General features: G+C 36.6%; 2 protein-coding genes across 3 annotated transcripts in view; both read right to left on the bottom strand.

The window, feature by feature from the left end:
• Window positions 1-558, bottom strand: part of LOC134839519 (neo-calmodulin-like) — a 58,597-nt gene extending 58,039 nt beyond the window's left edge. Inside the window, exons 1-2 of the mRNA XM_063855097.1 lie at window positions 474-558; window positions 75-153 (exon numbers count right to left, since the gene is read on the bottom strand). Coding sequence (XP_063711167.1) covers window positions 75-153; window positions 474-496 — 102 coding nt within the window. The 5' untranslated portion in view covers window positions 497-558. The remainder of the gene's footprint in view (window positions 1-74; window positions 154-473) is intronic.
• Window positions 559-5,089: 4,531 nt separating this feature from the next.
• Window positions 5,090-22,068, bottom strand: LOC134839516 (glutamate receptor ionotropic, NMDA 1-like). Of its 2 annotated transcripts, XM_063855093.1 has the most exons (17): window positions 21,461-22,068; window positions 19,699-19,898; window positions 17,808-17,990; window positions 17,163-17,266; window positions 16,571-16,677; window positions 16,102-16,288; window positions 14,892-15,014; window positions 14,411-14,649; window positions 13,928-14,061; window positions 13,069-13,242; window positions 12,500-12,612; window positions 10,954-11,263; window positions 10,497-10,654; window positions 9,798-10,051; window positions 9,194-9,375; window positions 6,424-6,435; window positions 5,090-5,955 (listed from the first exon to the last, which is right to left on the bottom strand). In XM_063855093.1, exons 1-17 carry the CDS (start codon window positions 21,696-21,698, stop codon window positions 5,482-5,484), a joined length of 3,192 nt encoding a protein of 1,063 aa, XP_063711163.1. In that variant the 5' UTR covers window positions 21,699-22,068; the 3' UTR covers window positions 5,090-5,481. The 2 variants fall into 2 exon arrangements, with proteins under 2 accessions (XP_063711163.1, XP_063711164.1); XM_063855094.1 differs by lacking the exon at window positions 6,424-6,435.
• Between the last annotated feature and the right edge of the window lie 311 nt (window positions 22,069-22,379).

Below are 22,379 nucleotides of genomic sequence, written 5' to 3'. Positions count from 1 at the left end.
ATGATTAAAATTTACAGAATAAAATGGAGAGTTTGCGTTTGGTTCTGCTCGCAAATGTTTTGAATAAGCTTTACCTTATCTGGCTCCGAAAAGCTTCGAGTAGTGCCGGTAGTTGTAGTCGTTGCAGTTCTGCTGTCCATAATCTCTCTGTCTCTCGAAAAATGATGTCTCGAGTCAAAATTGCTACATTGCAAAAATACTTAAAACACAGTGCACTGTTTTTAATAGCATCGAACTGCTAGTGCATGTTTTTGAAGAGTGAGAGCTGTGAATTAGTGATGAGTTTGTGACGAATGGCGACTTTGAACGGTTGGGTAGTGTTTTTATACCAGATAAAATTCCTTCAGGTAATATTCTACCAGGTTATATTTTATACCTATTAATATTCAATTGTGGGCAGTTGTTCAGTATAATTTTGTAACAAGTCAAGTAATTTTGAAATGAGACAAAATTTACTAAGTCGACACTAGTACCTTAAATATTCCAATGTAAACATTTTGCATGAAGCTTCTTAGCCTACTTTAAAGCACGCTTAATTTAAATTGTTTTTGCTCATTCCTCATTTCATTTCAGGTGAAACAGAAACTTGATTGATTCAATGATTGATAACATTTAATTTTATTATGACTTGTATACATAAAACATATAATGTAAATGGCAGTTCATCGTAGTTTAGCGAGGGAGGGGGGCTATTGTCATGAAGAAGGAACCGAATATTGGACATTTTATACCAATGCTTTTGCTGACTACGCATTACGTTTCGCTGAACAATTTGTGTTTATATTGAATAGTTTCTATTTGTTTTGCTGTTCAATTTTTAAAATGCATTTTCGATGACTTTATTTGAAAATTCGTTTTTGTGCTTATTTTGCAACCGGCAGTTAATTTTAGTTTTGATGGCCTAATCTTTCGTGATTTTTTTGAGATTTTTGTACAATCAAAACTGAATGGCTGAAAACAAGGCTAAATTTGTGGAAAAATGGGGATTGATTGAGTAATTTGAACAGTTTTTTGAAAAACTAGTAGATTTTTTTAGCCAAACCAATGGATTTTCCGAACTTGTTTTCCAGGCTATCTTGCAGGCCAAACTGTGTGTTTTCGAATAGTAAGCAGGTTTTACAGAAATTTTTGTCATGGAATCCACAACAAGGCTAATTTCTTTGATTTTCTTGTGAAAAACAGAGACGAATGGCGAAAATGTTTGCAGTACAAAATAACTATTCCAATATGGAAGCAGCTGTCCGAGTTGCAAAAAAAAACATAGACTTGAATCAGTAGATATAGAAAATGTGATCAAATTCAATAAATTAATGTTCCGAGCATTTGAAAAATACGAAGGAATTATGACTTTGGGTGTGTTATATTTTTTCTCTTTGTTTTCCACGCAAAATCATGTACCACAAATAACCCTCGGAATGAATCAAGCGATGTGTCATATTAAAGCCCTTTCAACCGTAATTCTAACGACATTAAAGAAATTTCGAAAAAATTTCCCTGGTAGTGAGAAAAAAACGGTTTAAACATTTGAGTTTTAATACAGTTTCGAGCGAGTAAAGGGATCGAGTAACGTTCGTTTTGAAAAAAATTATTGGCGATTTTGACTAAAACAATTTGATTTTACTAAGAAGTAAACCAGTTTTGAAAGCTTCATTAAGCGCTATCTTCGCCATAAATCTTTCATATAAATATATAGTTTTAAGTGCGACAAATTAGGAAAATGGTAAGAAACGTTTTTTGAGTTTGCACGATATTTTTGTGATGAAATCCACAACAAAGTTAACTTCTTGTTGTGAAAAACAGAGAAATATGGCGAAAAGGTCGGCAGTACAAAATACTTATTCCCATGGGCAAGCAGCAACGCAAGTTGCAAAAAAAACGGTGACGTGAATCAAAAGATATAGAAAGGGTGATCAAGTTCAATAAATTAGTGTTTCCACCAATTGAAAAATATCAAGCAACTTCGAATTCGGGTGAATTTTAGTTTTTCTTCTTTTTTTCTCTTTGTCACTCAAAATCCCGGTTTAATAACCACCTGTACATATAACTTGCCCATTATTTCACAGTCACAAATAAAGAAGGTTCTAAGATAGTGGTTCCAAAGTTAGTTCCAAGAGTTTTCATCTCCCTCACGTAGAAAATGCGAAAAATGTAATTAAGAATAATAAAACGCGAAAAAAAAGTTCTGACTACAAGATGATCAATTGCTTTTCTTGTAGTTTTTCTGTCATAAATTAAATATTTTATTTTTTGCAGATGACTGGACACGGAAATTTGTCTGACTCTCGAAATGCAACAAGGTTTTTCAGATAATAAAGCAAAGCAACGTGTAGATTTTATCGATGCAAAAAGACCTTGATTGAACGTTCCAAGTAGAGATTCGGGCTCTTCCTTCAGTTTTGGCGACATCCTCATTGATTGCATCATTAGTTTAAAAAACTTGCGCTTACACTTAAGTACTCCGATTTAGATTTAGACTTAGTCAAATCTGAGTTTCAACATTAAGAGAAGCAATTCTTGCGCAAGTAGCACAGAGAATTTTGACGAGGCTTTATTGTAATAAAAATTGAAAACAAGAAAAATTGTTTCCCAATTTTTAAGCTGCTTGAGATTTCCAGTCTGAAAATTGGAGAAACCCAGACCCAGTTTTCTAGAAATACTTGAAAAAATTTTTTTGGAATCCGAAGAATCACGACCAATAGGGCTTCAGTATTTTAGCAAACTTGACTAAAGTACCCAAACTTAACCCAAAATTCACACCCACGCTAGATGAACAAAAGGGCACCGAAAAACTATTAATACTCAATTTTTTGTCCAATAGTGATTATATCAGAGAAAATAGCAGAAGCAAACTTTTTCCAAGTTAAGCAAGTTTCTATGGCTGACATTATTCAAGCTTTCTGTTCTGCTCTGATCTACATTCAAAGTTTCCCCGTATGGTAAAGTTGTGCTATCGGAGATCCAAGTCGATCACGTTCTGCTGTTCGATAGTGCAGTTTATTCCTTTTAAGAAAGGAAATTAATTCGACTGAAAAAACATCAAACCGCGAAAACTAAGAAGAAGAAGAAGAAGAATTAATTTCACTTAACAAAATCAGATACACTATTACATTAAACAAAAAGAATATTTTTTATCACATAATAAATAAATCAATAGTTTACCAGGATTGTTAAGTGAGGATACGCAAAGGGTTTTCTTCAAACCCACTAGGAGCGTACCCCACAGATTACAGAAAAAAAAGCACATCATTGAGTTATAAATAAGTGATAAATATAATATTTATGAAACCAAATAGCAAAAAGAAAAAATTACAAGTTTTTTAGAAATTAATTAACGCCTCATCCACCTCGCGAAAAAAAAGCCCTTAAATTCTCCAGAAATTTGGGCAGAGTAACGCCCTCTTTTTGACCATTTTTCAAAATTTCTTGAAATATGACTATGTCCTTTAGGTGCAAAGCAGAACAACCCAAAACTGTATACCCATACTCAGACTTGAATAGTATTAAACTATGTTGCCCGGAGACAACGCCTGGTCTTCTGAAAGAATACAGTTCGAGCCGCCCCACCCCGCACCTGAACACAGTCATATTTATAATCATAAAGCAAAAGTATACCTAACAAGTTCGTAATTTTCATGTATAAACGTATCTCTTAGCATATGTGCCAAATTATTTAGTTCCCCTTTTTTTAAGTTTAAAACATTTTCCGGGAGCAAGTTATTATCTCTAAATATCTTCAACAGTTTGCATCCTCTAAACCATATCGATTGTCTTTTCGTTTTTGTCTTACAGCAAGGAACTTCAAATTGAATACCTATAGATTTTCTGGTAAAATAAGCCGATTTTGTTTTCAGAGTGAAAAAATCGTTAAGAAATGCGGTTGTATTCAACTTGTTTATTGATCTTAAGCAAAATTTGAGAAGATCGTACACATACAGCTCATTAACTGTTAAAATTTTGTGTTCTCTAAACCTTTCCCTAATACTATCGAATTTCCTTACTTTGTAAATCATTCGAATTATTTTTTTCTGCAAAAAGAAAATTGGATTGAGATTCGAGAAGCTCGTTCCCCCATATACCAGTAATCCATATTGTATAATGGGTTTGATGTTGTAACAATAATATTTTATTAGCACATCTATCGGTACAAATTTTCTCATTTGAGCAATAACTCCACAATGCCTTCCTAGTTTCGCTTTTTACTTTTTCAACGTGCGTACAAAATGACAGTTTTGAATCCACAAAAACACCTAGATATTTGCAATACGCCTTAGAAGTAACCATATAATTGTTAATGCACAACTGAAGACTGGAAGCACTTACTTTATTTTGGAAACTTAGTAATATTGATTTATCTCCATTAAGTGTTAGCTTATTTCTATTTAGCCAGTAACATATATTTTGTATGTCGTTGGTGAAGACCTCGAAAGATTCGTTTTCGCAAGTGACATTGGTATCATCTGCAAATAGGTAAACGGTTGTGTCTTTTACGCAATTGGGCATATCATTAATATATATTAAAAACAATAACGGACCGATCACGTACGTGAGCAAACTCAAATTTGTACGTGAGCAAACTTTGGACTTTTCCCGAAGAAATCACAAGGACATATATAGGAGTCTTCACAATGTGCATCGACTCCAAATTAGTGCTCATTAGCTTCAGGAAACCAATATAGAATCTATTAATTTTTTCAAAAATTTTCCATCTTTCTACTTTTGCCGCCACCTTACAACCCTTTAATTTTTCGTAACTTTACTTTTTTAAATCTGGATCAAAAAGTAAGTTTTGTAAATCCACTGAGAATTATAAAAAATAATTTTTTTTTCAAATGAAAGTCAAGGTCAAGTTCCATTAACTAAAGCATCCTAATACAGTGAATTGACATCATTCGTTCGCTTATTAAAATCAATCAATGAAAGTCTCTTGGGGGATTCTTAACAAACAAAATTATCCCTACAACAAAATTCAACCATTAACACATTTCTCTAGAGATTAATGCATTGTTTTGCTAGCATAATCCAAAATTAGATCACGTCATCTTTCATCAGAAACAAAAAAAAATATGCAACAAAGATGAATTGAGCATTTGTAAACAGGAAATATGGTGTATAATGTTTTTTTTTTAAATCTATATTTACACTGCAGATGAACTTCAAACATAATTTTGTGCAAACATGCGTCTTTTTGAACTAATACCAAGGAATTAAACATATTAACATTGGCAGTTAATTTTATAAATTAGAATAATATTAAAACTTAAATTACCACTTGCGCTGAATTGCGTCACGTTTTTGCACGCAATCTTTTTTGTTAACTAAAAATTGTTGATTTTGACATTATGACAGAAATGCCGAGACTTGAATCGAGGGACACTCATCCTTTTCATTCAAGTGATGTGCAAAAATGAAAGCATTTTACAATTATTTAACTAGACAACGCGGGAAGGAAAATAAGTTTTATGTAAAATGTTTTATTTGAATTCAGACATCGACATACGCTCCTGGCTTCGGGTCGGTTAGCTCCACTTTGGTCGACTTGAACTGAACCACTCTGTTTGGCGCATGGTTTCTATCAAGCGTCGAGGTCTTCGGTGGAGGTGGAGGGGGTCCGGCACCTCCCATAGAGTTTGGTTTATGGTCAGATGTTGGCGACGCTACACGAGGTGGAGGATATTTTGAGGTCGAAGACGATGAAGAGGAAGCATTGCCATCTGGTTTCGCCCAGTTCATAACTCCCCCACCTCCATTGAGAGTTGGGGGCTTATTGTTGTAATAATTAGGAGCTGTACCAGCAGCTGAACCCGATCTCGCCTGCCTATTAGTGGAGGACTGGGAAGCCTGCGACGGCCGTCTTCGGTTGGTGCCATTGTCAGTTGCAAACTGGTAGTGACAATTGGCATCGCATTTCACGTTACCAGAATGGCCGTTCATGAAGTCTGTCGAAAAACCAGGAGTCTAAAAAAGATGAGTTATGTCATCTACCCATACAGAGCTGTAGCTTATACCCAGAATTAGACTCTTCCAAATTGGGAGCCTTTTGGAAAAACCTGGCGCCAGAATTGATGAAGGGAGGAAAGGTTAACATCCTCTGCACGCTATTAGTCCTGTATTTTTCACAATCACAATCGACGGGTAATCACTCAAAATCAACAATATATGCTAAAATACTATATTGTAATACACTTTTCCATCTTTAATACCAAGCACACCATACCAAGCACACAAGACTTTAGACTTTTCTCCCTAACTTCAATAAATGTTTTATCTAGAATTGATAAACAGCTGTTTCAGTTAAGTTGTTCAGGCACTCGTTGTGGTTCAAGGATATAAAAATGTAACAAAATCATGAGAAACTAGGCAGATTAAAAAGGGGTTGCGAAATTACAATACAATGTGCGGTAATATTCAGGAGGGTGCACTTACCTGACGACGCTTCTAGATATTAGAAAATTGTTAAAGCTATTGATTTCGGAAGAAACTTAGAAAGCTAGAAGATCAGCCCTAGCCCAAACTAAAATTTAGAAAGCAATGCCACCATAACAAAAAATATCCAGAGAAATAATAAAATTATATGTCACTAACTGGCGGTTACTCGGAGAAATGCCGATACTAACTATTCAAGGCAATGGCACAGAAACAAAGTCTTGTAGATAAGGACCACTTAAACCTATACTCAATTTTAGGCCATTTCAAGTGCAACCCATAACTCGCGTTTCAAACGGGGCTTTTTAGTTGATTCCGCTGTATTTCTCCAGTCGTTTTTCTGCTCAGTTCTCTTGATTATCAAAAATGGTACAGGCAGATGCAAAAAGTTCAGATTGACTGATATATGAAAAAATAGCCGGTAAACAGTTCGAAACGGTCAGTGAACCAAAAAAAGAAGGTTGGAAAAATGCAAATAATAAGGATTCCGAAAAGAATTACACAGAGGCGAAGTTGCACTTCGCATTCACTCAGAACCATAATACCTTGAAGCTTAAGTGCTACTTGTAACATGATAGTCTGTGTTAATATCCTCAGCATTGATCAAAATGAACATATTTTATCGCAGCAATATTTGCTACTTGTGTTATAGAATGAACTTTTTTTTTCAACCTAAGCTTTGCTTGTGTCACAAGAACAATTCTGATGGAATTTTTTTTTATAAAACGAACCCAATTTAGGAGAAACGGATCAATGGGATTTTTTTTATTCCGCTTGAAAATCTGAAACTTAAATCAATTTTCGAAACTAGTCGTTCACGTTGTTCGCTTTCGCAATAGTATAGCGCAACTCACCTAACATTTAGCAGATGAAAGTGATTTGAACTCAAAAAATGCATATATACCTAAGTTCATTCATAAATGCATTAAAATGTATGAATGCACTTCTGTAGCTATTCCTGAAAAAAAAAACATTAAGAAAAGTTATCAGAACCTTAAAGCATTCATAAATGCATTAAAATGTATGAATGCACTTCTGTAGCTATTAGAGCATTCATTTTAAGACTTTTTCCAGAACAAAAAACATCAAGAAAAATTATCAGAACCTATAATTGAAAATTACTCCGTTCTTTTACACTTAAAAATGATTAGTAAACTTAAAAATGATTGAAAGTCTCTCCGTTCCTTTACACTTAAAAATGATTCCGAATAGAGAAAACTGAACTGACAGGTTTTTTTTTATTTCGCTGGGAAATCAAGTTTGCAAACGGATGCAACTTCCGTTCTGAAATTTTGAATGACTTCAAAAATTTTAATTCACAGTGAATATGTTAGCAAAGCCTGTGAACCCAGCAACAGATTCAATAAAAGTAACCCAGGAAGTTCAATGAACGAATATGATTACAAATTCAGGAAAAATAGAATAAATAGTTTTTGAGCTGAGCTGAAAATTCAACCACTAAGAATTGAAAATTTCTGAAATCGATTTTTTTAAAAATTTTTATGTTGTTTAAACGAAAAGTTTTTTAAAGGTTCATTTGATGAATCAAAAATGCATCAACTGTGTTAACTTATTGCTAGTCGAAAGTCTAGTAAAGGTGCTCCAAAAGTGGCACAAATATTTGCGACTTGAGTTGAAAAAAAAAGAAAGTACTAAGACACTTTGCTTCGCAAGTGTAATTATTCTACTGTTGTTTGAAACAAATGGCTTTTTCGGTTTATTAGATGATTTGAACATAGCCAACTAGCAATTGAAAAAGAGTAATGAACGCAAGTAAACAGAAGCTTCGAATTTCAAAGAAAAAATAGATACCCGTTAAGCTCTTTGAATGTCTAGAACAATTTATGATTGGCGCTTTTTTGATAAAAAAATTAACCCAACTTCAGAAAACTGGTTCAATAGGTAAAATTTTTATTCCGCTGGAAATAACCATTCGAATCCCAAAGCTCATGTTAAAAATAAGCTGTACAGGTGCAACTAAATGTCAAAGGTGCAACAAAATATCAAAATATCTCATTGCCAACTCGATGCAGCAAATTCGACGCAGCAAATATTGTTGCTTCAAGTCGCAACAATCATTGCGACTTAGTCGCAACAAAATTTGCGACTTAGATTGGAAAAAAAAGAAAGTTCGTACTATAATACATAGCTTCGCAAGTGTAAATAGACCTAATTAATCGAGACCTATATAAGTGTCTTCAATATGTTCTTTGACAATTAATCATTGAATGAATTTTTTTATACATAGGCAAAGCTGCGCTTCGCAAACACTAGCAAGAAAACGACAAAAAAACAGCTCTTTAAATTGAAATAAGAAAAGGAATAAGCCTCTAATTAGTACAAAAAAAACTGGGACGCGTCTCACGCACTAGCCCACTGAATCTTAACAATTCACACACTAGCCACAAATAAAGCATGCAAATAAAGAGAACAGATTCTATGAAATTTCCAATGCTACAGATCGTGATTATATCAAAAGTGCCACCAAATGAGCACTTTTATTTGCGAGTTAGGTTGGAAAAAAAGAAGGATCATACTAATACACAACTCTCGCAAGCTCGCTAGGGTAATCACAGGTGCCACACGTGGTAGCTGCGATATTGGTCTTTGTCATCAAATTCTTCATTAGAAAACGACATTAACTCTTATTAATTTATCCAATCAATCCGAAATTTTTGCAATTGCGTATATACGGCTGACATTCTATACATAACAGCAGCGCGAAACCTACATATCTACTTGTTTTATATGTGGGGGTGTTGGGTTGTACCTCTTCGGTGTGTATCTTCCATTTGTCGAATGCACTCCTGGCCACTTGCGCCTCCTGCTCATTTACAAACTGACCCCTCACGTCAAAGTGTCTGTAGTACACTCTCTCCATTACCATACACACTCCCCCCAACACCACCCCAATGGCCACTGTGATGAAGATACCCGCCATTGAATCAATACCTAGAATGCAACATGCTAATACAGTTATTGCCTAATTGTTGGTATCATCCTTTTCGATTAACGAATCAAAACAAAGTTTATAAACCTCAAACTGCTTGATGACTGAAAATAAACTTTTGCCCAATTGAACACGTTAACGGAGGATCAAAAAACCCAAAGACTGAAACTCACTTTTACTGACCCATAAAAAGCCCAGACAAACCGATATTGAAAATGGTTTGTCCTTAACTATGTAACTGAATTGAAAGCTCGTTACATTAAACAGTAGATCAAAGTAGCTGTAAAATGAAAATCTAAGCACAAACTATAATTAAATTTCCCTTGATAGCTGACCAAAAACTCTTGTTTTTTTTTAATCTCAGTTAATTTAATTAAATAACTGTTATGATGCACAAATATTTTGAAGCACCAGGGTTAGTTACCTAAAGTAGTTGGTTTGTTGTCTGACATCTCGCAGCTATTCACAATGACCCAATCTCTGTCCATCTGTTCCATCTCCCCCGTCTCCCTCATCTTCAGGATCTCCAGGGAGATCTTCTCTGTCCAGGCACTGTCCTTCTGCAGCGCAACTGCAAGTCCACTCTTCTGGAAAGTATCACCGACCATCATCAGGTCACAGTCTCTCGAGGTCTCGTAGTCCAGTTGAGCACTGTCCCAAATGAAAGCCTGCAGTTGTCTGGACAGTACGTAAGATATCGAAATAACAAAACATCAACTGGCACACATAATTTCGTAACGCTTTCTCATAAATTCTAATGTCAGCTTATCAGACTAAGGCATAGCGCTACAGTTGCAAAAAAGAGAAACAATTGTTTATAATTGGAACTTTGAATCCACTAGCAACATAAAATCAATAATTTAAGGACGCAGCCGCAACAACACAAAAATTAATTATAACTTTTAAGATTTCAACTCTCTCTTTGTATTGTTGTCAAATACTGGCGCATCGTAAATTATAGAAGGTTCTTTTTAAACAAAAAAAAATAAATTAAAAAAAATACCAAAAAAAACTTAACAAAACAAAAATATATTAATGCCACTATGGCGTCGCTGAATTTAACACTGTAGCCAATCAACAAAAACTTGCACTAAAAACCACCCCAACTACAACGCTAACTGACCCTGTCTTGAGAGCGTTGAGGGCGTCGCTCTGGGTCTGGTGCGAGTAGTTCTGCATGAAGTGGTACATGTTGGTCATTTCCACCTTCCGTCTGAAGTAGTTCTCCACTGCACTGTCTAACACAGTCCCATATGGATACGTCTCACTCGGATTGCGCATCTAAAACAAACACAGTCTTCGCATGATTTTGAATAAAATAAATTCTTTAATTCTTTATAATAAACCCCAAATAAATGACAAAACCTCACAGTGCCTCAAAAAAATTTAGGAGTTCCGAAAAATAAAAAGCTTTCCTTATTTCTCCTTTTCTAAAATAAAATAAAAAACTCCTTATTTCCTCAGTGATCATTACAAATAGATGAACTATATCAACTCAGGGTTACGTACAAGCTAAGCACATTTAAAAGGAATTTTTTCAAATAATCTTTAAAGACGCAATTCTATACATGAGGACTTACCCTGGCATCATTGATTCCAGTAATTTCACTCTCTGGTCTCTCCAACACAAGATAGGCGGCCAAATTTGCTGTGTAAGAGGCCACAATTATCATAGCAAACCCAGCCCACACCATTCCTAGGACCCTAGCAGCAAAACTTCGAGGTGTGCCGCCGATTCCGCTGTTGAGGAGTACGCCATACGCGAACCAAAGTGCAGATGAGAGATTAAGTGCCTCGTCTCCATCTTCGTCATCTGGGTTCAGGGAGCTGGTTGATCCCCCGATGCTCTTGGAGAGAGGGTCTGTTCTGTTTCGGGCGAAGGGAGAGAATCTGTGAAAGAAATAGGAAGGAGTTCATGTAAATTAAAAACCCAAAGCTTATGAGGTGATGTTTACAATTTCAGTTAAATTACGGAAGATTCGAAAAATATAGAACTTAAGAAATATACAAAAATCATCTTCGCAGAGGCTAAGCTGCGCTTCGCAAACACCAGCGGGAAAACGAAAAAAAAAACGGAAAAAAAAAAAAAAAAAAGATAAAAATAGGCCTCGTAAAATCAAAACTTTTAAAATTTTTTTAAATTCTAGCCACAAATTAAGCATCTACACTAACTTTGCATGTAATAAATTGGAAAGCACAAAGCAACCTTATGCAATTAAAAAAGCGAGATATAGTGTGTTAGAAAATTGCAGAAATCAAGTTTTTTTGAATGTTATGTGTATTGAAACGAAGTTTTTTCGGTTCATTAGATGATTTAAAAATACATCAACGGTGCTAACTTATTACTAATCGAATTTCAAAACACATGCCATCAAAAACCACGCCAATTATGAGTCTACATAATTGCTAAGGTACGCAAGCCAATTATGACTCATTAGCAGTCCAGTCAATTTGAAAAAAAAGGAGAAATTTACCAACTAACGTGCTTCAATTTCTAGAGCGGAGGCATTTTAGCTAGTATACAAAAAATTTCATTTAAAACAACCGCCCCTGCCCAGGTTCGAACCCTCTTATTTTGTTGCGGTCTCCTTCCCTGCCTCTACGCTACAGATCCATGATACCTGTAAGCTAAAATGCTATTTGTAATATAATCCACTGTGTTCATATCCCTAGCATTGGCTGTACTTAATAGCTGGTTATTGATCAAAATGAACACTTTCAAAATGAACACATTTTGTTGCAACAATATTTTGCGTCGCAACATTATTTGCGAATTAGGTTGGAAAAAAGAGAGTTCATACAAAAACACAAGCTTTGCATGCGTAAAAAATGAAACAACTGTGTTAACTTATAACTAACCGAATGTCAATGTTATCAAAAAGCCGTAACGGTGCCACCAAAAGTGGTATCAATATTTGCGACTTAGGTTGGAAAAAAAAGAATAGTCTGATTATTACACTACGCTCGTTACAACTCGCAAGTGTAAAAACAGATTAACGATGAAATAAATATTAACTTTTTCATTCTGAATTAAAGTAATATTCTAAATCCTAAGGAGAGTCTTTAGAAGAATAGAGAAATAAACCAGGAATGATTGGATAGTAAAAAGAAGTTTCCAGTTGTTACCTGTCTAATAGGTAGAGAATGAATGCGACAATGTGTACTGAGATGAAGATGAGGATCCAAAGGCTGTAATGGAATGGCTGGACAAAAGAGGACAAACTGCTAGTCGGTTTTTGCTAAAAACAAAACAGCAAGAAGGTGATTTCAATTAAATATTGGCATAGCGATTCATAAAAAAACTCCGCACTATTATAACTGGTGTCCGTTCCTCCCCCCTCCCCTTTGCGAAAGGGAGAGATTCGTTTCTAGGAGGTAAAATGCATATATGCTTAACCGTTAAATCAGTTCTTTATAAGGGGGGACTCGCTACTAGATACCATAATGCGGTACTATGGGGAGGGGGTTACTGGGTACCATAGGTGATTGTAATCACCATTTGATGATTGCATAACAGCCAATTATTCTGTCTGCATATGCATAGAGACGCCCACTTCGTGAATAATTAACTGTAGCTGCGGTCAATTAAAATGCAGGCAGTGTCCAAATTAAAGAGATATCCCTTCCCTCCCGACTTTTTTGAAAGAATCTGCTTTGAACTCACATAGAGGAAAAATAGGTGTTTTAAAACTCACCCTTTTGACAGCTATGGACAGTCCCTGTGGTTTGAATGGATTGGTGAAGTCCACCACATTGGATCTGTCGTGGTCTATGGTCATGGCTGCGAACACTGCGTCTGCCTCCTGTTTGATCAACTCCCCTATAGCCCCATTCCACACTCGCTGACTCTTCGCATCATTCCCTGTCGCCTGAAACGACAAAAGAACAAAATATTACCATGTAAAACAACGTTAATGAGTGTAAGAAAACCTTCTGTCGACCAATCGGTTTTTTCCACAAAGAAAATGATTGGATCTTTGTTGCCAAATAAAATGTAAACTAAAGCCAACAGACTGGTCAATGAACTCAAAGAAACAAAAAAAGTTGACATGTTTTTTTGAAAAAAAAACTTTCCAACTTCGAACAAAAAATATATGACCTTATAAAATTTAAGCAAATTGAGTGAACTGGATTATAAGGAAAAGTTTTTATTCAGGAAAGAAACCTAGAAAATAAATTCCTCTTTAGAAACTAGAAATCGATCACGTTTTTTTTGCGCCTTTTCAGCTTTTAAAATGGGAGTGTATTCTGGCTACCTTCTAGCAAACTAACTTGAATTGAACTCAAAAATTGCATATATAACTAACTTCATATGCGCATTCAGATGTATAAAGGCACTTCTTTTGTTATTGGAGTATTTTTCCTGCAAAAGAAAAACAAAAAAAATTATCACGACTACATTCACCAACTCTTTACAAAAGTAAGCGTCGACGGCATCAATTTGACCATAAAATTATCGTTTTCACTAGATACTTGTGAACATGAAAAGTCAACTACAACAAAACAAAAATATATCAAAACAGGTAAGGTAGTATAGAGAAAAAAAAAACGTACGATTCTGTAGTTTCCGAACTTTCCGTCTGGCGAGAGGTAGAGAGAGTATGAGAAATTGAGGGCCGAGGACACAGCTTGGAGTAACTGGATACAGTAGCCATAGCAGCACTTCTCCACATAAGCATCTTTCTCCGCTAAAATAACCAAGGTTTGCTTTAAAAACAAACGTCTAAAAGTATTTTGTTTCATTTGAAAACCGTTTCTCTCTGGCTAGTTTTTCTACAATATTTTCAGTCTATATTTGCTTCAGTGTCGTTAGCGTATCCGATTTCATATTTTTAAAAAAAGAAGGTTCATACTAATACACTACGCTCGCAAGCTAGCTACTGTAAAAAGATGTTTAAGTTTTGAGAAAAAAGTCAGGAAACAACTGAAAAAGGATTACTAAAAATTAGGCGAACATTTTTTTAATTTTCAAAGAACCTTTTTTCATTTAAATTTTTAGAGATGTTTTGATTTCGGCCTTTCCTTCATTCTGCCTACCTGACTCATACTCGATGCAGACAGTATGGGTGACATTATTACACTTTCCTCCAGTGGCCTGTGACATGTCAGTAACGAAGACGAAGGGCCTGTCCTGCACCGTCACAATCTTCAGGTTCCCATCTATCGTCACTCCCTCCGGCAGTTGGCTGCCCCCTCCGATCCACGAAATAGTCTCACTCTGAATCAGCTTCTCGTTCACATAGATCTGTGAGTCCTTCCCGCCCACACCTTGTTTCCTAAACACAAAAGTCCAAAACTACCTTCGCAAATGAATTTCGACCGGATTATTCACTTTATGCATCAGAAGAATCATTTTCCACCAAATACTCCATCAACCATAACCTCCCGACTTTTTGAAATTTTAATCAAAAAGTATAATAAATAACCAATTCAGAGCTTTCAGTGCATAGCAATTTGCCTAAAATGTTATTCAAAGATTCGGTTTCGGCCGCCACGGATATGACGGACTAAGTCTTACCATGAGCCTATCTGCTGGTAGAATACTGGTGACTGTTTGACAAAAATGTCGTATTCTGCATAGTTGGGATCCCCATTTACTGTGTACTGCATCATCTGGTCCATGCTCTGGTCCCTGATGCTTCTAAAGAGAGAGAACAGACATGTGTTACTCATAAAAGCGCGGCTTTAGGGGGGGGGGACTCGAGAGCCTTCCATTTCGGAGTGAAGACTACGGTTTAAACGCTTGTTTCACAGTGAATCAACGCAAGTGGCAAATATTTGAGTTTGACTAACGGAAAGCAGAACTACATGTATTGGCGGCAGACTGTGTACATAAAATGTTGCGTGCATGTGTATTGTTCAGTTAATCGATTACCGTTACTGTGCTTTTTCAGTGAGAATATGAAACGGAATTCAGGTATTTCTAGTTATTTTTCGAAGGCGCATATCGCGAAAACGCCATGAAATGTACCCGGGTTGAGCTCATATTGAAAATTAGCGATAAAAAATGAAAAAAAAAAACAACGATCACCATCGATGAATTACCGATGTTCATTGCACCAATAGCAAATTTCATCCGTAAATTATTGCTAATTTGTTTAACTTTCAGCGATGGAATAGCGATAAGAAAATCCATCACAATGAGAAAAAATAGTGATCTAACAGTGGTTCGCTCCCGCAACCATCAGCTTTGTAGACATGTATGCTACCTCCGCGCCATCAAGCCTTAGACACACCTAAGTTCTCATTGGAGGGAAAATCTGACCTCTTGGGAAAACCTGACAGCATCCCACTATTGGGTTGCTTTTTTAAAACTCGGTGAAATCAACACTGAATTCAAATTAAGTTAAAAAAGCTTAAACATAGCGAGATGGTGAAGCCCGCATTTAAATATATGATAAATATACCCTCAGTTTTGCGCCAGAATTATTATACTATTTTTGATTACATTAGATCTTCACATATATCCGTGGTAAAAACCAGTAATATAGCATTACTGTTGCAAAACCCGGCGGAGGAAACGGTAAAATAGCTCGAGCTGCTATTAAAATTGGCAACCAGGTCAAATATTGGCGACAGAATGATGTTGGGCCCGTCAAACTTTCGAAGTTGAGTCCAGTCAAAAACGAATGCGGTTTTCGGGGATTTAAAGGCCGACAATTTTTTCTTCATATATGTTTTAGGTAGCCAACTATTATTCGTGTACCCAAATGTTTGTGCAGACTTACTTGAAATATGCATGCCCATCTGGCCATCCTCTGCTGTTGCAAGTGGTGAGTGGGTCTAGCCTGTCCAGGGGATCAATTCTATCTGTCCTTTTGAGGAAGTGCAGCAGTCCCCCATATATGGACCTGATTGCTCTTTCCAGGTGCCACTCCACGTCATTGCCTCGTTTAAGTTGCACAAACATTGATCCTATGAAATGAATTTCTCTTCAAACTCGATTTATTCCATCGAACTGTCATGAAATAAACCTAAGATTAAGCCAACTACCCTCAAAAAAATATATAAACTCTAGGTGCTGGGCGGGTTATGTCATCTGGTTTATTACTAAAACAAGTGCTAAAACTTCTGTGCTATTTTGTCAATAACTAGGCGTTTATGGCTACTTAATTGTTTGGCCCACCGACTGGGAAAATGACTCATCAGACACGATTGTACATTCAGCAGCTGACAAAACAACCCGTGACCACGTACCAACTGGAGCGACTGCCGCGGCCGATTGGGACACTAGCCAGAAATATCCCCGGTCTAACATGCCCACATCCAGAGCTGCGCTGAATATCACCCCCGCATCCTCTTTGCTAAAAACCACCACAGTGATATTATCTAAACAATGACATGGTATAGCATAACTTGCAGACCACGCACAATTTTTGAGCCTGAAAAAAGGACAGTTTTACCACCGTGCGGAAATAATACAGATCAACGCAAACTTCAAGACAGTGCAACATTTGCTTTGATTCTGAATATCAATGTTACTACCAACGGAAGGATTTAAGATGCCTCAACCTTGACCTCAGCCACCCATTAATCAGAATTTTACACTAACTGACACACCAGGCATTAATTGATGCAGCTTTTCAGGCAACCATGCAAATCTCAAACTTATCCTCAGCCCACAAAATTAGGCTTAAATGTTTAGAACCACATATCTTGCTATATCCCATATCAATATTAATAAGCAAAACCATTCAGAAACTCATAACCAACAGGCACACAAGTTAATCTACGAGGCGGTCTTCATTAAGGGGAAAGGGAGTTGCTGCCGCGCTTTATTTGAGGGTACCTTCCGTAGAAGAGGAACACTCTTAAGGGAGTGTTTAGCCCTCTGAGAAGTGTCTCCGCTTGAGACTTGCTCAGACCGGGTGAGTAGTTCACCCTGCGCGAGACCTGAAAAAAACCAGGTCAGATTGAGGTCAGTCAAGCAGACTCGTGAAGGAAAAGTAGCAACGTTTAGAATACTATCTCATGTATGAAAGTGAAATTATGAATAAGTTTCAATAAGATGAAGTTGCTGACATTTCTGTTAAAAATAAAAATTTTCGCTGACCAGAACCTTCAGATGAGTAGTTCAAAAAATGAGCCAGCTTCAATGACAACTTGATGTTCATTCAAATTTGAAAGCTAATTATTTTGAGGAAGTAATTTTCTTTTAATTGACTTCAGGGTTACAAGCTTTAAAAAATTAAGACATTTATACAATGACATTTATCAATAAACATCAGCATCAAAGTTTTTTTTCTCGGGTATTCTTACTCCTAATGGCCTTTTCCGTCTTCTGAGCAAACAAATCAGCTTTTCATTGACTACTGCTGGCTTCAGGCATTATATGGCTTTCAATTTAACCCACTTACAATCAACAGATTTTAATGAGACCCATTGCGAATCCTATAGCGTGCAGATTGCTAGAAGTTGAGTATTTCAGACTAACATTGATGAACACTTTCTCGAAGCTGTCCACAACTGTCTCGTACAGTCTCTCTCCGGCGTAAGTGTTGGGATACACCAGCACCACTTTCGAGTATCTGAACATGGGATCATGCAACAAATCCGCCCACACTCTCGATTGATCCACATCCGGAGACACTGTCCTCAGGAACGTCGAGTGCAGCGCCTGGAAATGAACATAACCAACAGAGTTGAAAAAGAGTCAATGAACGCAAGTGAACATAGAAAAAAAATACTTGTTTTTTAAAAAAAAAAAAATTTTGAATTTCAAAAAAATACATGCCATTGCAGCTCTTGAAATTTCTGGAACAATTTATGATTGGCACTTTTTTTGATAAATTAACCCAATTTGAGAGAACTGGATCAATAGGTAAAAGTTTTATTTTGCTCGGAAAACTGATTCAAAATTAGAGTTCGATTACGTTTTTCGCGATCTACACATTTTTGCTGTTCGATAGTGGAGGTTGCCTTCCTTTTAAAAAGGTCATGAACTAACTTAAAAGAAAATCAAAAGTCAGACCGCGAAAAAAAACCGCCTAAACAACTTAAAATACTTTTCCTGAAAAAAACAAACAAACAAAAAATCATCGCGACCTTATAAGAGTCTGAACTATGTTAATCGACTCTAGATAATTGTGGTTTCTGCTATTCGCAGGGGGTATATGAAAGGCTACCCAGCCTGTTTACGCATAGTCTGTTTCTCTTACTTCGCCACAGACTGAGTTATTTTGTTGAGCGAAGCTCTTTTTTAAGACAAGGCCTTTTTGCGTCTAACTTCCACGAGGTAACAAATATTACAAGCTGAATCAATTAGATCTCACAGGTATCATTTTCAGCCAATAAATATATTCTACACGGAGGCAAAGCTTCGTTTCGCAAACACTTGCGAGAACACGACAAAACAGTTCTATAAAGTGCAATAATTAAAATTAGAAATAAACCGCAAATTAGTTTTCTTTAAAAATTCGGCTACCTCTGAGATTCGAAAGTGCGACCTAGAGATTAAGAGTATCACTCACTACCCGCTAAGCCACGGAAGCTTAATAGACACCAAATACTAGCCACCAATGAAGCAGAGAATAGATGCTATGCAATTTCGAATGCTACAGTGAAATTTCTAAATAAGTGAAAACTTCAATGACCGCTTTTATTTTCGGGTTAGGTTAGAAAAATAGAAGGTTCGTAATAATACACTAAGCTGATCGCAAGTGTAAATACTCCGCAAACGAAGCAAAACATTCTGTTATTTAAATTTGTCATTCAACTTTTCGATGACAACAACGAAATTTTATACAGTGAGTCAAACGATTGCAGAGTCTAGCACCAAAAATAAGGGGGGAACACAAGCGGATTTAGTGGAGTGGCGAACGCCCCCCCGACCTTCCTCAGGGTTTCGACCCCCTGCCCAAATCAAAGGGTCCTGTACTATTTTGAGATATCCCTTTTTTGGCTAGCGGACTCAAACATTTTTCCTGGAGGCGCCTTTGGCGACAATACTTACTAATTTTGAGGGGGAAGCGCTCGCCAAAAACGCGCTTTTTGGTCAAAATTTTTTCAAAAAGCGCATAAAAACGTTTTTTTTTGGCCTGCCTATCTCAAAATTTAGAGTGCAGAAAATTTAGCCAACAGCCTTTTCAGTGCCTTGGGAGAGCTCGGAAAATCAATTTAGTCGACCTAAAAAAAGTAGACAAAACTTTCGAAAATTTTTTGAAAATCCGCCCCACCCCTCGAGAAAATCCTAGATCTCTAAATCCTAGGATTTGTAAAATATTGGTTTGTTTTAATAAGTAAAAAAAAATAGCCACAGGATGAAATAGCCGCGGATTAATTTGCTCGTTGTGCGGAAGTCATTATTATACACTTATCAAAGTTACCTTCTCAGAGTAGACTGGGTCCTGTGTGGAGACTGATATGATGGGTATTTTGTAGAACTCACAGGCGTAGCTGAGTGCCTCTGGTGCTTCCAGTGGCTTCTCCGGAGGATGACTCACAATCAGAGCGTGGATCGGTCTCTCTGGCTGGATCAGTTGTTCACAGAGGGATAGGACATTAGAGATCGAATTGTCACTCATTTCTGAATCACAATTATTTTTCATAAAAGTGCCTTTGATTCGAGAACTATTTTATTTGCAACTTTTTTTACACTGAGGCGAAGCTGAGCTTCACACCACTTGCGATACAACACAAACATATAAGAAAAAACATAAAAGGCCGAAAAAAAAGAAAATTTTTGAAAAAAAAACTAGGTCATATAAACTTTCATATGTCTCGATAGAAGTTCATTCCAGGCAAACATGCCAGACACTTGAATTTTAAATCATCAAGAACGGAACAAAATTTACGAAAAGAAACAAAGTCGACAATCTTTGAGCAGACACAAGTTGAGCCGGAAAAAAACAATAATTTTATTTGAAAAAGCTTAAAGTCCCACCTTAAGCACCAATGGACAACTCTTGTACTTGCAACTACAATGCAAGTTGTTTACAGCACAAGAAAAATCAATGATGTGAAAACTAAGCCAAGAAACTCTTCCCACTTGAAACTAGAATGAACAGCACTAGAACTTGCAACTACAAAGAAAAATTCCTACAGCACAAGCGAAATCCGTTGTGGTAATTTGGCCGACAAAATTTGTGGTAATCCGTTGTGGTTATTTTATTTCCTTGATACTGAAAAAAAGACTAGTTCCGGCCACGACCCCCAGACCTTAGGGTACACAGGCAACTGTTTTACCTCCAGGCCAAGGGGAAGCAACCTGGAAGATGTTAAAAGAAGTCAGCAAGTGATTCAACTGATTTTGTTAAACTAGTTGTGAACTAGAAAAAAGTCAATATTCCAGTTTGATAACGCTTGCTTATCGCAAGCGTAATAACGACATCGGTATAACGCCAACTTAAGTTTACTTGAATTGGTTTTGAGGTTAAAAAAACTGGATTTGGCGGCATTTGGTTAGGCGGCGGGAAGCTGATGTCGCAAAAAGAGAACTAATATATGCAGGAGTGGCGTCCTTCTATAGTCAAACTTCTTCCACTACAAATCTCTGATTACGCATGAATTGCGCGTGACTCGCGCCTAGTGCTTCAAACAGATTGTTGAACGCGAAAAGTCAGACCCTCTAAAGGCAGAAATCATACAACTGCACTTCAAATATCTTTGCGTTTTTTGTATAATCATAAATTCCTAGATATCTTAATTGTTCAATCTTGCCATATTAAAAATCTACACATCTCGGTAACTGGATACTTTCTAGCAACGATATTTTCTAATGAGGCCAGACTTGCAGCTCCTGTGAGAACCCTGAAAACACCAACCACAGGGTTGCTTAGTTCGAATTTTGTGAAATAAACACTTTCCGAAAATTCGCGTAACGAAACAAAAGAAAAACTGCAGGATGAAGGCATTTGAGATCTATACGGTGTACCGTTAAAACTGTAGATATCTTTGAAAATACTCATTCAACTGTTCATTTCAGCAAAAAAGACTTTCGTCAACATTCGTATGGAGTATTTCGCTGAATCCAGAAAAAATATTTAACGTTTCAATATATTGGCATTTTGACATGCCAACCGGGAATTTTAATAATGTGTCAAGTGAAACGTGAGTTAATTAATGTTAAGATAGGTGAAAGTATCTTACTGAGTATATGGGTTGAAATTTTGACGTATATATCGTTGGCGGCAGCACTGATGCGGGTGTCCATTTTGGTCAGGATACTATCCACAATCGCCTGTGGCTTCTTCACATTGTCGTAGTGCAACATCAGCCCGATGTTCAGAGGCTGCTCGTTGTCACTTCTCGATTTCACATCTGCACACATTGCAAACGACACGACGCAAACCACGAAGAAGAAATATAATGTCTTTTTTGTTGTCATGATTCTGTTGTCGTTCCCAGCCCAAACTGTACCAATGAATGGAAATTGGGGCTTCAAGGAGTTTAGTTCGCAAGTAATAAATGTAATAAACTAGAGCTTTTAATCTAAACTCGAATTCAGAAAAGCTTTAAAAAATAGCTTCTTATTTACCTTCCAGTCAAGTAAGTAATCTTTTTTGTCCCAGATGACTCGAGAACGAAGAATTAAAAATGCTGAAGAAGCTTGGCAGGTTCTAGTAAAGATTGTTTTAATCTTGCCTCAGTCGATTTGACCACGCGCACTAATCCATTCTAAGTGCAAAACGCCAAGTTCAGCTGGAAACTAAAATCCATTAGCACTTTTATCTCACTATTTTCATGACTTATCTGAAAAATAACAACAACCAATAGTTGGCAAAGATCACTTTGATGCGCAGTCTCACCTGTTGCGAACGATTCGTCAAAGCTACATGTAATCAAAGCAACTCAATTTTATCGTAACTCACCAAGTGGACGTAACTATGACCATTTATCAGCTTTGGGAGTGAACTATTCGCATTCGTTGAAAGTATAGCATCGAAATTTGAGTAAAAGCAGCTTACTTGCATTATGAACATTGTCATTTAAAACAAAAAAAGCCGTTTGATCATTTAAGCATAAGCAAATTTTGCCAGCACGGCAAAAATTGCTTTATGGGGCAAAA

Source organism: Symsagittifera roscoffensis, chromosome 2 (assembly GCF_963678635.1).
Source record: "Symsagittifera roscoffensis chromosome 2, txSymRosc1.1, whole genome shotgun sequence".
Classification (NCBI taxonomy): Eukaryota; Metazoa; Xenacoelomorpha; order Acoela; family Convolutidae; genus Symsagittifera; species Symsagittifera roscoffensis.
The sequence above is the reverse complement of the archived record's forward strand: the minus strand, read 5'-3'. Positions and strand labels throughout refer to the sequence as shown.

What these genes read in the sequence shown, in the direction of transcription:
- LOC134839516 (XM_063855093.1), bottom strand. Translation starts at nt 21,698, where the DNA reads ATGACAACAAAAAAGACATTATATTTCTTCTTCGTGGTTTGCGTCGTG. An exon ending in TCGAGAAAGTGTTCATCAAT is followed by an intron (nt 17,267 to 17,807) that starts GTTAGTCTGAAA and finishes GGTTTTTTTCAG; the next exon opens with GTCTCGCGCAGGGTGAACTA. An exon ending in ATTCTCTACCTATTAGACAG is followed by an intron (nt 11,264 to 12,499) that starts GTAACAACTGGA and finishes TTTCTTTCACAG; the next exon opens with ATTCTCTCCCTTCGCCCGAA.